This window comes from Mycothermus thermophilus (assembly GCF_041956435.1).
Source record: "Mycothermus thermophilus strain CBS 625.91 unplaced genomic scaffold VTJ04scaffold_2, whole genome shotgun sequence".
NCBI classification, from domain to species: domain Eukaryota; kingdom Fungi; phylum Ascomycota; class Sordariomycetes; order Sordariales; family Chaetomiaceae; genus Mycothermus; species Mycothermus thermophilus.
In genome coordinates this window covers 1855082-1871193 of record NW_027191428.1, presented here as the reverse complement: position 1 = coordinate 1871193, position 16112 = coordinate 1855082, and the positions used below count along the sequence as shown (strand labels likewise).

Sequence of the window (16112 nt, the reverse complement as noted above, 5' to 3'; positions counted from 1 at the left end):
CGGGCCCGACCGTTATGATGATCCTCGTCTTCCATGTTCCGCTTGGCGCTTGACTCAAGTCCCCGTCCCTGGCCAGCCAGTCACACACACCACCCATCAGCATGGAACGTTGTCCCTGGCCCTGGCCTGGCCTAGCCGTCATGGGGCTTGTTGAGCTGTGCTCTGCCCTTGGGCAGCACTCCAAGCTGCGAATCGTTTTTAAACGCCCGTGGGCCCCCATTCCCTCCACACCAACCCAACCTCTCTCGTTTCGTCCTGCGGTATGGTATTTTGTTTCCATGCCATTGTGATTGCATTCCAACCATCCCTTCCATACAGTAGCTACATAGCTGCTCTCAGAGAGAGAGCTACTAGCTAGCCAAGCTTCGCCCTGTGTCCAGGCATTCGGCCAAACAAAGAACACCAGAGCGCCCTTCTCCCCTGAGACACCAGAGCAGTCTCCCCAACTCCGGACCAGAACACTCACTCCCTCGAGGCCAATGTCTCAGGCCCAACCTCCCCTAACGAGGACCTTCCTTCCAGTCGACAACAGGACAAATACCTACCAACACTACCAGCTGGACACTTACAAGCGCGTCCTGAGCGCGACATCACTCTCAGCTCAGGCGGCCTCCTTTGACGAGCCTATCCTTGACCGCTTCAGTGACTACGACAACGATAACGACGACAAGATGCACTCTCACCAACCCCAGCCCACCGTGGCCTCGAGCCCGCCTTTGCCTCAGGGTCCCGTCGACGAGATCCCCGCGCTCCCAGCCAAGAGCGCCCTCCGCTCGCCCAAGACGCCGGCAGACAACCACGGCCTCAAGCTGGGTCTGGCCCAGACGAACCCTGCCCACGATATCTACCTGTCCTCGGAAGAAGACGCCTCGTCCGACGCCGACGATTTTTCAGACTATTCCTTCGACGACGACGATCTCCTGGAGAACGACGACTTTGAGAAGAAGTCTAGCAGCAGCTCAAGCCTCGAAGATGCCACCGCTCAATCCCCTGCCACTCCACCACCAGCATCAACAACACCACCACCAGCCAGGACGAAGCGGAGGAGTTACGAGGTCACGGCGCGTGCCGTATCCGTCGTTTTCTCCGGCAAGCCATTGATGGTCGATCTCTCACCATTAAAAAAGCGGCCCGCCTCCACCAGCGCCGTCCTCATGACCACCGCCTCCTCCTCCTCCACAACACCATCACCACCAAAACCATCCTCAACCCGGGCCTCCCGATCCAGCATCGAGTCCACCACCTCCGTCAAACCCCGCGCCGTCTCCTCCTCCGCCGCCTCCTCCACCCTCCACCTCTCCACCACCAACCCCAAGTCCTCCACCACCAGCATCCTCATCAGCCGCACCAGCACGCCCATCAGCCGGCCCTCCACCCCCTCCACCAGCAGCGTCTCCTCCTCCGCCGCTCGGCGACGTTCTCTCTCCCTCTACCGCGCCGTCGCTCAGCTATCACACCACCACCTCCCTCCCCCGCCACCGCCACCAATTCCATCTGATGATCACCTACAGCCACCAGTCCCGCAACAACAACAACAACAACAACAACAACAACACCCGACAAGACGAAGCCTCAACCTCACCGAGCTTCTCGCCAAGAAGAAGCATCAACCCCCTCCTCCTCTCCCGTTCCTCAACATCGATCCGTACGGAGCAAACAACAACAACAACGCCACCAGCGGACCTGCGGCGGCGGGCGGCAGCGTTGAGGTGGGGGGTGAGGCGCCGCCCAAGACCCCGCGCACGCCCACCGCGACGCTGATCAAGGGTGTCGCGAGGTCGTTGAGCTTGTTGAAGAAGAAGAGTCGGCCGACTTTGAGGGACCGGGAGAGGGTGATTGTTGATAGGACGGCGGAGATGATTTGAGGCTGGTTTTCACGGTTTTTCATTTTATTTTTCCTTTCACATGTGACGGCATGCGGAGCGGATCAGGTATGGGGCGGCAGTAATGGTTTGGTTTGGTTTGGTTGGACCCGGGTTTGGTTTCCCTACGAACGAAGGAAATGTTACGGACACGCGACAACCAACAACACACGATTGATGAACACGGATTATCATGATTGGGCTGCTATGGGATAGGATGGGATGGGATGGGATAGGTCGTCTGCTTTGAGTTTGCGTCCCCACACACACATACACACAGGAACAACAGGCCTGGATCACGAAGAGGGAAGTTGGTTGGTTAGGGTTGGTTGGTTAGGTTGAGTTGTTTTTTTCGATACCCCCCTTGATTTCGATTTCCCTTTGGATATGGGAAACGATATTATTACAGAATGGAACCGGCGTTTTTGGCTCTCTCCCACTTTTGGTCTCCTCAGATGACATATGACTCGTCGATTCGCTGTTTGTTTACCTCCGTACTTGGTTGGTTGCTTGCTTGTATTCTGGTTTTCTTGGTCGTGATTATTCACTCCTTTCATGCTTTTCATGCCCTGCCCTCGCCTCATGCCTCGGATTCAGATCGATCGATCGATCAATGCTGCTTTGCTTTGCTTCCAGTCTATCTCGACAGATGTGTTTCTCGTAAGATCGCCGCCCCCACGTCCTGCGCTGGCGTTCTGTCAGAGGCGTAGATGATGATGATCAACCGGGGGAGGGACAAACACAGCCCGCTTACTTAGTACCTTACTTATTCCGGAGTAATACCACCTACATATGGATACATAACTCTTGTCTGGTGTGAGGCTTACTTTCCTGACTACTACTACTGCTCGCCTGAGGCATGTACAGTACGATGTAGGATGGCGGATTCGTGCGCCATGTCACACGTCATACGTCATAATCTGTCGCACCTAGATTGTCTTGATGTATGTATGTGTGGTTGTGGTTGTGTCGCACACACGTCTTGTCGCATGCGCCGCATTCTCTCCCCGATTTTCCGACGCCTCACCTACCTCAGGTACCTACCGACCTGACCGACTACCTGCCTAGGTAGGTACCTGAGGTATTCAGCTCCTTGTTACACAGGTTACGCATGTGTTGCATAGGTAGGTACATGTCTCGTTTGTTACTTAGTACATGTGCTGTATGCCATATGCCGTATGCCGTATGCCGTATGCCGAGACCCATCCATGGTGGGCAGGCTTCGTCCGGAGAGGGTGAGGTCGTCGGTCCGAAGTCGGGTCGGGTCTGTGAGAGGGATGACGGACGGGTCTTGGTTTCACGAAGTCCGGGCCGGGAGACGGGACGGGGTGAGTAAGATACCTACCTCAGGTATAGCTGTGTGTATGTGAGGTACTAATATGTGTGGCTTGGACGGAGCTGGATGAGCTCCATGTAAGGTTCAGCGTACATCGGTACCAACCTTAGGTAAGGTATGTACCTCAGGTCAGGGATGTAAGTCAACTCCTGGCACGGATGTGGTATACTTCCTACCTACCGCGCAAACATCATGCCGATGACCTTCAGGCAAGATACTCCATAGTTTGACCGTTTCTAAACGGAAGATGGATGGATGGATGGTTCTAGCTAGATTGTTCGATCAGGCGGGGACTCAAGCCTTCCCTCACCACGGCCAACTATCTTCCCTGCTTTGTGATCCTCACAGGTAAACCAGATTCCTGTAGGTAAGTAAGTATTAGTACTTAGTAGAACTGACAAAGCTGACCAGATCGGCCAAGGGTGGCGATACTTGGGTCACCTAAGTCGAGAGACGTATGTGTAAGGGAGCAAGGAAGTAAACAAGACTGCTGGTTCCCGGGGTCCGGTCTAGACTGAAGTGAGGGAGTAGAGTAGTAGTACGTACTGAATGGCGCATGGACTAACTGAGGTGGTCAAACCAGACAGGAGACTAGGTATGTGGGGAGATATGTGTGGCAAAAGTCATGGTGGCTGAGCTGGAAGCTGGGTTCTATTTTCGTCAAACACAGTACCTTACTTACACTACGTACCTCGTTGATGGTGATGGGTGATCTCTTAGATGGGTTGCTGAAACTCGCTGTTTTTGTTTGGTGTGAGTATCTGAACATCCTCTCCCCTCGCTGCTCTCTCTTCCTGGTGCCCGGGCGCAGGAAGTGAGTGCACCTTACGAAGGTCAGGAGGGACATACATGATGAACAAACAGAGGAAAGATGGGTTATTGTCTGTTTCCCATGCAAGTGTTGCTTGGCCGGGGCGGTTCAAGCATTTGGCAGTGCTTGCTTGCTTGATTGATTGCCAGAAGTTTCTCTGATCTGAGCATTCGAGTCATGTTATACCGCCAGCCCCAGAGCTGTGACGGGACCGACGTCGTGGGGTTGAGAGGACATCCTGACTTTGTACATACCTCAGCTTCGGATCCTAAATACCTCTCCTGTGTACATCCCTAAGAACACAAACTAATCTACCTCTCAATAGGTAGCTCAGAGAAGTCAGGCAGGTAGGTACAGGACTGACACGGCAGACGACAGACATAACATCAAACGACAAGAACCACAGACCCTATCCCGTCAAACACGTAAACAACGCCATCTAAGCAACCCCGAACCTCGAGATCAAACCCCCAAGCCGTCACATCGCTTTCCTTCCATGTCTGTTCATGACACGATTATAACAACTAGACGTAGTAAAAAGCCCCTTGATAGGCACTACTAGTGTATTTAACTTGCAAGTGATTCCGCCAATGCATTCCGCTCCATCTCATAGCTATCCCGAACAACGAGGAAGGGGGGTATACTTCGTAATAGAAAAAGAAAACACGCCAAACCCTGAAGCAATCTCATCCCAATGGTCCAGCCAGCCGCTTTCTTTTAGACAATTTCTTCTCCAGCAGCCCAAGTACCGGTACGTAAGATATGGTATCATCACGACCCATTCCCCGAAACAAATTCCCCATAATCGCTCGTCCAACACCCTCGATGCAACCGAACGCAGACCAACAACCAAACTCATCCACACCAAAACAAGCCGTAGAAACATACCAAGCCCATCCCGATCGATCCCACGCTCATAACCAGGGCAGGCCAAGCAAACGAATAACACACCTCCCCATACCTCCCTTCCCTAAGGTACCTGACCTACCTCCACAAATCCATCCTTTCCCTCTTCGTCTCCCCCGCACTACTCTTCGGCCTCGGCCACTCATCCCCCCCTCCCGACGAAGACAGCAGCCCAAACCCACCACCACCACCACCAAACCCACCACCAAGCGAGGTATTCTCCCACCTCGACTTCCTCCTCATCCCCCCACCACCAGCCGCAGAGTTCCCACCAAACGACTCACTCGGCACCGCCAAAAACGCGCCCCCTCCTGCACCTCCTGAACTCCCCGCCCCAGGAAGACCCGCAACCCCCCCATTACTAACCAACACGCTCTTCCTCGCCCCGGCACCGGGGCTCCAACCGCCCAATCCCCCTCCACCCAGCGCGTCGGCGGCTAGACCGTAGCTGCTCAACGGCCGCTCGGTCCTCTCACCGCCACCGCCGCGGGAGCCAGGCCTGTTATTATCTCCTGCCCCTGCGCCGTGCTGGTAATAATCCCCCGCGCCCACCTCGACGGCGAAGGACCATCCGAGCTGGTCATCGTCTCCCTTTGTGAAGACTTCGAGTTTTGCGGGTAGCCGGGGGGTTGCGGCCGCGAAGGGGTTATTGCCTGTCGAAGAAGCGAGGGATGCGAACGGGTTGTTGCTGCTGAACCGCGGATTCGTCTGTTGCTGCTGCTGCTGCTGCGGGGAAAGGAACGGCGAAGACCCAAACCCGGGCATCCCGTTCAGCGACGACACCGACCCCGCGTGCGGACGCCGTCCACCACCACCACCACCACCACCACCACCACCAGCAAACGGATTCGCCGCAGCCGGGGGAGCAAAAGGCGGCAACCCTCCGCTGCTCGCCGGGCGTGCGACCCCGCCCTCCGCAAACGCCGGCGCCGGCGGGGGCAGGCCGAGCAGCAGCAGGTCCGGGAACGATGGATACCGCACGTACACCGCCTTGAGATTGGGCAGCGCGCCGGCGAGGAGCGAGCCGGCCAGGTAGTGGTAGTAGCTGTCTGCGACGGAAGCGTATTTGGGTGCGGACGGGGCCGCGGTGATGTCGAAGTGCAGGGACTCGAGGCTTGCGGAGGCGAGGGGCGGGACGGATTGCGGGCCGCTGCTGGCGGGCAGGGCGGTGGTGACGCTCTCCGTGACGGAGAGGTGCTTGAGAGACGGTGTGTAGCCCATCAGCTCGGGCAGGTCGCGCGTGCGCACGCCGGTGGAGTTGAGCGTCAGCACGCGCAGGGACTGGCGGGCTTCTGGCAACGTGCCGAGCCAGGCCTTGAGACCCTCGGCAGTGAGGTTGGGGACGTCGGTGAGGATGAGCTCCTCGAGGGCTGGGAACGGCGGGAGCATGTCGTTCCAGGCAAGGGCGTCATCGGTCCAGGAGGCGGCGTGGCTGATTTTGAGCGCGCGGAGGTTGGCCAGGCAGCCGAGGATCTGGCGCAGCATGGCGGGCTCCATGTCGATGCGGATCAGCTCGAGAACTTCGAGCTTAGGCCAGACGCGGCCGGTGGCGAGGGCCTGCAAGCTATGCTCGGAACCCGCGGCGTAGGTCATCTTGCGCAGTTCGAGGCATCGGGCCTGGACCTCGAGGCGGAGGGTCATGAAGGCCGGGTCGTCCGAGAACAAGCCTTCGGGCAGGTCGACGTAGTGCAGGTTCGGGGTGACGGCGATGGTGCGGGCGAGGTCGGCCTGGCATGCCTCGCGCAGCATGTAAGGCATCTTGAGGAATTGGACGAGGCGGCCGCGGCGCACGGGGTCTTCGCGAAGGGTACGGCAGAGCAACTTGAGGCGGGCGCGGGCCGGGTCTTCGGGTTCGCCGTTCCGGTCGAAGAAGGACCGGCGCCTGCGCCTGTCGGCAAGGATCGCTTCGAGCTCACAGTAGTGGACGCTGTCGATGCGGATGCTGTGGTACCTGAGGAAGAGTAAAAGAGCTCGAGTCAGCCAGACCGTAAGGATATCAGATGACAAAAGATTCACATACAACAGCCTCGCAGCCTCGGTCCTCCAGCGGCGACACACGGCGACGCAGTGCGCCAGGTCGCGCAAATCGCACAACATGCAGGTATCCTCGACGGAGCTCTGCTCGCAGGTGGCATACGACTCGTCCCGGGTATGGGGGCAGACAAAGGCAAAGATGCGCTCGTAGATGGCCGAGGGGAACTGGGCCAGCAACTCGGCCGACCTTCTGGTCGCAGGCAAGGTAGCGATCGAGGTTCCCGAGATGTCAGATCGGAGGCCGCGAGCCGCCAATGGATCCGGCAGGGAGCCGGTCGACCCGTAGCCATATCCTCCTCCGTTCGCTGCGTTGGAATGCTTTCTCCGGCCGAAGCCGGGCAGTCTGGTTGGGGTCTGGCCGCCAGCGGCCTTGTCGGGGCTGGATTTGCCCTTGTCTTTTCTCCTGAAGAACCTCATGGCGCGGCGGGGATGGTGACGGCGGCGAGGTCGAGCATGGCAGACACGGCGGAGAGGAAGCGAGGGAGTAGTATTGGAAGAGAAAGGCAACAATAAAAAGAGAAACAAAAATCTAAGGAAGAGAATTAAGGTACTAGGTAAGAACACAACCGCCGGCCTTCCTGGGGATGCTGTGCTGGGCTGAGGAGTTGGTGAACAATGGGAAACCTGAAGTGGGGGAGGAGTTCAGGTCCCGACGGGACCCTTGATGGATGCGGTTGATGCTGTGGACGTGGATGCAAGTGTCAAGGGGGGACAAGCAGGGAGACGGCGCTGTCATTGGCGGCTAACGTTCCTAAACTCGAGCCGGGGTCCGTTGGGTTTGGGGCGGATCTGCAACGCTCAGGAACGTCGATTGGCTCTGCTTCAGCGGTTGACCATGCCGTGTTTCCTGGCTGCCGTCAACCTCCATGGTAGCAACCCTCATGAGGCCGCCGCCTCTGTATGTACAGACATACTGTAACTAATTGAACGTGGAGAAAAAACGTGGGGGTGGTTGCTGGTTGCTTTCGATGGCAAGCCCTTATTCAACACCAAAAATCATGTGCCATCAGTCCACCTTTTTAGATAAATGTGACCTCGGGCATGCCCCTCTATTTCGGGACTGTTTCGTTTCGTTTCGAGTGTTTGCCCATGTTTGTTTGTATGTAGTACTCGGGAATTTGTCGATCTTCCGTCGACTGCCGTTGTCGCTTCATGCATCATCCACTTCCAAAGTCATCGACTTCAACCCTCTCTCCCTTCAACATTCGTGATTTACACGTCAACACTGAACACTCAAGACAAAAACCTAACAGACACACATTGGAGCTTGTGGACAACTAAACCAACTCAAACATTTTTTTTCTCATGTTTTAAACGCCTGCCCTACACAAACAACCTTATTACTAGTTACCCACACAAAACCAAACCCAGACTCAAGCCTCCCCACCACCCTCATTACTACAATCTCATCCATCCCCCATCCATCCAAATGCAAGACAAGCCACCCAACCCTCAAGCGTACATACACAACCCCCATTCTCCTCAGCTCGGGAAAATCCCCATCAAAGGCGCTATGTATATACTCCTGCCCATGAATACTTTTTTTCGTGCCTTAGCTCGCTAAGCAAAAGGGGGTTGAACAACACCAAAAGCCAAAAAAACCCGCCCGAGTGAGCAAACTAGTGCAGATACCCAAAGCAAGTATGCCTCCCAAGAAGAACGACACAAAAACAAAAACAAACGGGGTGGATGCAATTTGATCATGTCAGCGGCTGAGGCAGCAGCTGTTGGCTTTCAATCGCCGTTGACGGTGCCATTGACAGGGCTCCCGCCAGTCGGACCCTTAATGCGCGTCAATTGAGGGAACGGATACTCCTCCGGGTCCTCGTCATCGCCCCTGCAAAGCACATCTTGTTAGCATATACCGGACTCGCCCCGGAGACTCAACTCCAAACTCGAACAACACAAATACCACTCACGGGAGTTTCCACGCCACATAATCCTCGGTGCTCAACCCTTCCCTGCCCTCCTGAAGGCTGGCAAAGTCACCCGGGGTCATCATGCCGGTCCGGTCGCGCGGCGAGCCGGGGATCGAGAACGGCCTCGAAATCTTTTGCTCGACGCCGGGGATGTAATCCTCCTCCTCGTCGTCCGCCGAGAACGAGTTGGGATACGCCCGGCGCAGCGCGAGCTGGCGAGCCTTGACGTACTCCATCCCCATGCGCTTCCAATCCAGCAGGTCGCTGAGGCGCTCGGTGCGATTACGCTGGTTGATGCGCTGGCGGCGGCTCTTCTGCGTGAACTCAAACATGTACTGCGTGAGCTGGTTGACCGAGTCGTCGACGCCCTTGGTCCGCCGGTCGACAATGTAGATGCCGTAGTCGGCCGAGTTCTCGATAAGCTCCTCCATATAGCAGCCGAACCCGGACAGGTTGGTCGTGATGCTCGGCACGCCCATGACCGTGCACTCGGCCGGCGTGTAACCCCAAGGCTCGTAGTACGACGCGAACACTCCCAGGTGCGTGCCGCGGACAAAGTCGTCGTAGTCGAGCGGCAGGACGGGGTTGGCCGAGTTGAGGAACTCCGGGTGGAAGACAACCTTGACCCGGTCGCTGGGGTGGTTGAAGAGCTGCACGCGTCGGATCTGGTTCAGGATCGGGTCGTCGTGGTCGTTGACCATGTTGTGCGTCACGATCGGCGGCAGGCTGTGCCGCTTCATGGCGAACAGTCGCCGGCGGAGCAGCACCCGGTCCTGGCTCGAGAGGAGCTCGCTGTCCTCGGGCATGGGGTCGCCCTCGCGCCACTTGAGCGACCGATCAAAGATGCGCCGCCCAATGTTCTTCTCGATTGTGTCGACAGTGTCGCGCAGCGACTTGATGACCGCCTGGCCCTTGAGCGCCTCCACCGTGAGCGACGACGTCTGTGCCGGCATGATGATGAAAGCTACCACCGTCATCTTGCTGTTGCTGGTCTTGAGCCGGTGGTTGAGCCGCGCCAGCGACTCAATGAACATGTCGACACCCTTGTTGCGGAACTCATAGCGGCCGGCTGTGAAAAAGTAGAGCGTGTTCTCCGGGTCGAAGTCGTAGTGCCCATAGAAGTGACCGCGCACGAAGTCGTGGATCTTCTCCTTGGACTGCTGGTGGAGGTTCTGGAACTCGTGCACCGCCGCGAACTTCTTGACGTTGAGACCGTTGGGCAACACACCATCCGGCTTGCGCTTGAGGAGGTGCTCGCTCTCGTAAGCCGTGATGTGTGACACCGTCGTGAACACGTCGCAAGAGTGCGCCGCCGCCCGCTCGATGCAGTACCGGTGGTAGATGCCGCGCTTGCCGGCCTCGGCGTCGACGTCGAAGTACTGGAGGTTGTTGTAGAAATCGACCGAACCAGCACACAAGTACCGGCCGAGGAGCGTCGCGTGCGTCGTGAAGATGGTGGTGACATCAATGGCGCGTTTCCGAGTCAGGGGCAAGGCGACGCCGGCCAGCCACTCGTGGAAATGAGCAATGACGGCCTTGCGCCTCTCATGGCACACAAACTGTGGACGGTCAGCAACAGCCCCTGTGACCTGACGTCCAGCCATATCTGCTAACTCACCTCGCCAAGGAACCAGGCCACGAGATAGCCAAACACAATGGCCTCGTTGGTCTCCTCGTCGTGGTCGGGAGACGGGATTCCAGCAACGTTCCACAAGTCTCCCTTCCACTCGTTGAGGTAGCCGTATGCCGTCTTGGTATCGAACAAAAGGACGCGAGGGGCGCCCTCGATCAGCCACCGGCCATAGATCATGCCAATGCCGCGGTCCCGCATCGCCTGGATCGTTGCAGCCAGCTCAGGGTTGGTGGGCTCAATGACTTCAACTTCGACGGCGGCCTGAGGATCCGAGGTCAGCGAGTCGTCCCGAGACGAGGCGTCGCGGAAGCCGTGCAGATACTTACGGACTGGTGGTTAAGGGGTCCGATCAGGGTGTAGCGGTCGCCATACTCGGCCGTGGTAACCGGAGCTTTGGACTTGATCACCGAGTAGATGCCGCCAACTGCAAGCACACAAGTTAGAAGGTCCTGAACAGGGCTTTCCAGGGCAAGTCGGGCGCAGTTGGATCAATGCCTACCTCTGTGAGCCACCTCTGTCGAGATCTCGAAGAGGATATGGCCCTGAATTTCGCGCACAGCGCGATCCTCGTCGCTAGCCATCTCAGGTCGATTGCGCTCTGTTCAAAAACGATGGAAGTGTCTGATCAAGAAAAACCGCAAAAATGTCAGCAAAGGTGAAAGGGCGCAAGGAAAATTGTGTATTCGGGTGTGGCGTGGTCGGCCGGCAAGCGCTGGTCCAAGCCGGGCCGACCCGGGGAAGGGAGAGGAGGTTTATATGCATCATCCTACCTTGGCAACATCGATCGACACCGAGAAAATGAGAAAGGAGGCAAGAGGCAGCAGACAAGCGAAGCTCGTATGCAATGGAGGGTGGCGATAACGGCAGGAGAAAAAAAATCCAACAAGACAACGGAAAAGGGAACTAGAAAATTAAAAGATAATGCGATGACGCTTGCTGAGAACCTTAGTGGCCTCTCGGTGAGGAATGGACGGAGCGCGCCGAGATGGTCGGCTTGCGAAGGTGGCGGCCGATGGTGGTGTTTATCAAAGGGCCGGATGCAGTATCAGTACGGCACGCAGCAGCGGAGCAACGGCCTGGAACGGCGACAAGCAGCAACTATGCACCCCGGTTCAACGCCGCAGCAGCTTGGCAGGGCAACGTCGAATCGAAGATGGCCGATGTGTCGTGCTTGGGAACGCGGGTGGTTTGCAGAAATCCCTGCGCTTGTGGTTGGGCAAGGCAAAGCACGGTCAGTTAGCCGCAAAGACGAGGCCGCAAGTGGGAAGGCGGCTGTGCCGATGGGAGGTTGGTAATAAGAGGGGAGGCAGAAGAAGGCCAGGGAGAAGGGGTCCCGTCGTTGTTGAGCTTTGGGGTGTCACAGAGCAGAGGGATGACTGAACTCGGAGATCAGGTAGGATGGAAGTTTTTGTATGCTGGTAAAACAGGACCAACAGCCCAACAAAACCATCCGGGATACAGACAACAGACCCGACAGAAGCTTGAGGTGAGGAGCAACGAGCGGGGAGCAGCAGCAAGGTCCTGTTGAGGTCGACCAAGGGCGAACAAGCTTGAAGCTGCCCAACCAGGTCCAGCTTGTTTTCTTGGTTTGGGCAGCACAATGGCTAACAAGGATGCGATATGTTATCGCAGAGTGACACTCGGGTTTCGTCCAGGAGGCCCCCTGAAGTCCGATACGGGTCTGACAGGGAGCCCGTGAGCCAAAAAAGATGCATCAGCAGAGTGCCCGAGATGCAGTGGAAATGTGGAAATGTCGAGGACCCCGCGGTTGGGTTGCGGTTGATACTGTGCCCATTGGCCCCTCCGATTTGCGGCGGGGCAAAAATGCCAAGAAACGGTATTTTACATGAGATGACGGCTGGCATGGCTGGCATGCACTGCATTCCATCTGCTTGGGTGCCCGATTATGGAGTCCGGAATTGTGCTCAATTGAACTCAGTTAGGTACTGCGCATTGAGCAATCATCGGGCATCGTCGTCCTGGCACGTAGGAGCGAAAAATTTGGACGATTGACTGTACAAATACCTCATGTGCGTGCTTCCATGCCCCGCGTTGGGATGACCTGATGTCGGTAACGTAACGCCGGGAACTCGAGGGGTTCCAAACCCCCATCGGAATCCTGCAGCTGGCGGGGATCTGGCACCAACTCTCAAGATGGAAGTGCTTGTGCCACCCAGCGGCATGGGCCCGATGGGACCAGCCGATCGGATGACGACATTAGGTCTGATTTCCACAATGTCCCACCGGTTCGCTGGCTCAACAACCTTCTAAAATGGGATGATCCAGTTACCTATGGGCAATCCTGTGTTCTTCTGATAAATTGGCATAGTTATCGCGTCACGAACATGCCGTTCGCGAGCTCCGACAGCTGTCCCTGAAGACGCGGGCTGCATCGTTTCTATGGGATTTCCTATCTCTGGTTTTCATCGGGCCACACAGGTCTCGGCCAGCAATACGAGCGCTGCCTTGTGGGACCGGTCTGCAAGGTCTGCAAGCTACCCGCCGCCGGCTAAAGAAATCTGCGTGTGCTAGTGCCTTGGATCTCCGTGCAGAGAATTTGCAATCGGCGTTATTGGGGGGCGTGGAATGGGGCCAGGCGGCCTCTGTCCGCAACCACAGCACCACCATGACACACAAGAACCTCTGCTTGAGTCATAAGATGTGAATCTTGACCAATTCTTTGCTTGAGATGCCGAGGATAGTAGGTTGTGAACGTTCGAGTCCGTCGGCATCCCAGCTTCTAGGTTGGACTGCTCTGCGAGTTTGTCGTCTGGATTAAGCCAAACACCAAACAACCATATTGTTCCTAACAATAGACATTATGTGAACAAAGAAATAGCATACAATTGGCTTTGTCCTCGATTTAATTGACAAAGGGCCGAAGACCGGATTAGCCCTTGCCGACATAGCTCTCGACTTCCGATGAGTTCCTAGACAGTTCCTTTGTTTCACAAGAAACAACAAGAACAAAGACACAATCCATATATCGTATGGCCATGTTCAAACTCGAGCCATCTGAACATTTCCCCCAACCTCGTTGTAATTCGAACTCTTCCACCTACACCACTCCTGTCCTCCAAAAGCTAAGGTAACTCGACAACAAATGGCACCATACTACCGCCGCGGGCGCGGCAACCGCAATGAAAACAACAACGGTAGGTTTCAGAACAACTCATCAAACTCTAGCAATGGCAACTTTAATGGAAACCAAAATAGGAACATGAACTGGAACAACAACTTTAACTTCAACGGAAACAACAACTACAACAACAATTCTCGTGGAAACAATAACAATAACAATAACGGGAACAATAACGGTAACTGGAATAACAACGGCAACAATGGCCGGAACCGAAACAGAAACAACAACAACAACAACAACAATAAAAACAAGTCCAATAACAACACCACCACCAACAACAACAACACCCCTCTTCCCCCCTGGCAAGACTACGTCCGTCACCTACTCAACTATTACACAGGCAACAGCTCCTCCCCTCCGCCGCAGCTCCTCCAGTCCATCATCGTGTCCACGGCCGTGATCCTCGAGTCCGTGTGGGACGCGTACCAGCGCCAGGGGTACCCGGATGCGCAAATTTCGCGCGAGATGGCGCTGCCGTGGCAGGCGTGCGCGCGGCTTGCATACCTCTGCGACCGGGCCAACATGGGCCTGATGGAGCCCGTCCGCGACGCCGAGGGGGACCTGGTCATGCTGGACGTCGATGATGCTTTGAGGGAGTATGACCCGGTAAGGACGCAGCCGAGGGCGTCGGTGAGGGAGCTGTTTGAGTTTATGCTTCTTGGGGCGTTGAAGCAGACGTAAGTCTACTACTGCTTTGCTTCTTTATAGGTACCTTTACCTCCAGGTAGGTAGGTGTGGGAGTTTTCTGCCATGTTTGGCTCTGTTGAAGGGATGCATCAAGAGAAACACGGTTTTCTTAGCTTGTTTTTTTTTAAATCGAAAGAAATATATCTTGTAGTTTCGCGTATTCCAAGATCCCCGACTGTCAAAATTTTGAGGTACTTATTTTGCATTCTGCTGAATTGTTCACATGTTGCCATGATGTTGTTGGGTCAGAGTTGTAAGTCGAGATGAGCACGGGTTGAGTTGAGCTAATATCACGTGATTTGCGTGGTCTTGTGGGCTGTCCCTTCTGCTGGTTCAGCACAAGCAGCCTTTCTCCTCCACTTCCTTTTGCCCATCTTCCTGTCATTTCCCAACCACCGCCCACCAACCCTCCCATTTCCCAACCACCACCATCATGCTCGTACTTGCAGACACCGGCTAGGCCAGCCCATGATGGCCTGTGCCGTCTGTCTATATTTTACCATTCTATCGACGTATCTGCGCGGCCTCTGCTCCATCCTCCATGTCCATCTTACGCCATGTTCGACAGCCTCGGCTTTTCCGCTCGGCGTCGGCTCGCTGACTCCCAACCTGCGCGGGACGCGGGACATTTGAGAACCTCCCACTTTGAAACCCACGACCGCGTTGCGTTGCCTTAGCCATAACTGCGATATTTTTCACGGTGTCATGAAGACAAGAGGAAGAGGAACATGGGCGATGCCAACGCTGACAACCGTCTGCCTGATGGCACCTGATGGTGCCTAAGGGTGGAGTGCTGCGATGTCCAACCATGCCGCTGTCGCCCATCCTCACCTTCATCCCGCGCCATCACCGTTGCTTCGCAGGACCCGTTGCGGCCACACGCCCTCTCGATGCGTTCCTATCGGCATGGGCAGAATTTGGCTATTCTGTGAGATTTGGCGACGGAGATGACAAATGCGAAACCACGCATCTTTGCTCTGCTTACTCCCATGCTACGACCTCACCAGCACTCCGGTCCATTTGCAGCCGTCATATCAGTACTGGTCCACGCTTCTTGCACCCTCGAGACGGCATAATGGCGAATCCTTGAACCCACGTGCGAACACCTTGCGTCTTGTGGCGATCTCTTGGAGCGCCCTGGCTGTTGATACATGAAAGATGCAACAGCCGTGGTCAGCCTTGGGATGGGAACAACAATGTTAGGACCAAGGTCATGCCGTCGCCGCGAGCTGATATCTACCCGCATATCCACCACAGACACAATCACACAACGACGATCCCAACAGTCAGAGCCCAAGGACAACCCTGGCCAGGACGTCAAACCGCCACTCAGCGTCCCGGCACACATTTGATCAACATGGCAGCTATCACAACGGCTGGCTCTCAGAGAGAGAGAGGCTTGTTGCCCTGGCGACCTTCACACGGTGGGTAGATGCATGGGGAGACTCCGTAAAGTGCTTTGAAGTATATAGTGTTGTCTCATCTGGGGCTTTTGTTCCCGTGATGCAACGCCTCGAATCCACAAGCTGTGGTCGGCGCAATGAGGAGGGATTTGCAGACACAGGATCAGAGGAGAGAAATCTCGGTCATTTGGCATTGGGTCACTCGCGGCTTGCTCTCCAGGCGGCCTTGAAGTTTGCGTGGCACGGCATGGGAGATGCATGGCTCGAGAGCTCTGCCTGCACGTCTCTGAGGGCTGCGAGAGCCAAACGCCTACATCATGGAAGCAGCTGGACAATTGTTCACTCCTAACCTACCTCACTCAGTCTGGGAGCGGGAAGG

The 16112-nt window shown here is 56.0% G+C and overlaps 8 protein-coding genes across 8 annotated transcripts; 4 read left to right on the top strand and 4 right to left on the bottom strand.

Annotated features, from left to right (window-relative positions):
* Positions 1-479: 479 nt before the first annotated feature.
* VTJ04DRAFT_2829 (uncharacterized protein) lies at positions 480-1865 on the top strand (the record flags this gene model as incomplete). The annotated part of the gene is made up of 1 exon (XM_069360661.1): positions 480-1865. The coding sequence occupies one exon, from the start codon at positions 480-482 to the stop codon at positions 1863-1865; it is 1386 nt and encodes a 461-aa protein (XP_069221350.1).
* Positions 1866-1901: 36 nt separating this feature from the next.
* Positions 1902-2975, bottom strand: VTJ04DRAFT_2828 (uncharacterized protein; the record flags this gene model as incomplete). Its single annotated transcript, XM_069360660.1, has 3 exons — positions 1902-2153; positions 2222-2301; positions 2939-2975. 3 exons carry the CDS (start codon positions 2973-2975, stop codon positions 1902-1904), a joined length of 369 nt encoding a protein of 122 aa, XP_069221349.1.
* A 1624-nt stretch (positions 2976-4599) lies between these two features.
* VTJ04DRAFT_2827 (uncharacterized protein) lies at positions 4600-4929 on the top strand (the record flags this gene model as incomplete). The annotated part of the gene is made up of 1 exon (XM_069360659.1): positions 4600-4929. The coding sequence occupies one exon, from the start codon at positions 4600-4602 to the stop codon at positions 4927-4929; it is 330 nt and encodes a 109-aa protein (XP_069221348.1).
* Positions 4930-4993: 64 nt separating this feature from the next.
* On the bottom strand, positions 4994-7366 carry VTJ04DRAFT_2826 (uncharacterized protein; the record flags this gene model as incomplete). Its single annotated transcript, XM_069360658.1, has 2 exons — positions 4994-6866; positions 6936-7366. The coding sequence occupies 2 exons, from the start codon at positions 7364-7366 to the stop codon at positions 4994-4996; spliced, it is 2304 nt and encodes a 767-aa protein (XP_069221347.1).
* An 886-nt stretch (positions 7367-8252) lies between these two features.
* Positions 8253-8653, bottom strand: VTJ04DRAFT_2825 (uncharacterized protein; the record flags this gene model as incomplete). Its single annotated transcript, XM_069360657.1, has 2 exons — positions 8253-8474; positions 8531-8653. The coding sequence occupies 2 exons, from the start codon at positions 8651-8653 to the stop codon at positions 8253-8255; spliced, it is 345 nt and encodes a 114-aa protein (XP_069221346.1).
* Positions 8654-8683: 30 nt separating this feature from the next.
* VTJ04DRAFT_2824 (uncharacterized protein) lies at positions 8684-11082 on the bottom strand (the record flags this gene model as incomplete). Its single annotated transcript, XM_069360656.1, has 5 exons — positions 8684-8786; positions 8869-10427; positions 10487-10762; positions 10828-10925; positions 11001-11082. 5 exons carry the CDS (start codon positions 11080-11082, stop codon positions 8684-8686), a joined length of 2118 nt encoding a protein of 705 aa, XP_069221345.1.
* A 258-nt stretch (positions 11083-11340) lies between these two features.
* On the top strand, positions 11341-11796 carry VTJ04DRAFT_2823 (uncharacterized protein; the record flags this gene model as incomplete). Its single annotated transcript, XM_069360655.1, has 1 exon — positions 11341-11796. The coding sequence occupies one exon, from the start codon at positions 11341-11343 to the stop codon at positions 11794-11796; it is 456 nt and encodes a 151-aa protein (XP_069221344.1).
* A 1808-nt stretch (positions 11797-13604) lies between these two features.
* On the top strand, positions 13605-14324 carry VTJ04DRAFT_2822 (uncharacterized protein; the record flags this gene model as incomplete). Its single annotated transcript, XM_069360654.1, has 1 exon — positions 13605-14324. One exon carries the CDS (start codon positions 13605-13607, stop codon positions 14322-14324), a length of 720 nt encoding a protein of 239 aa, XP_069221343.1.
* Positions 14325-16112: the final 1788 nt, after the last annotated feature.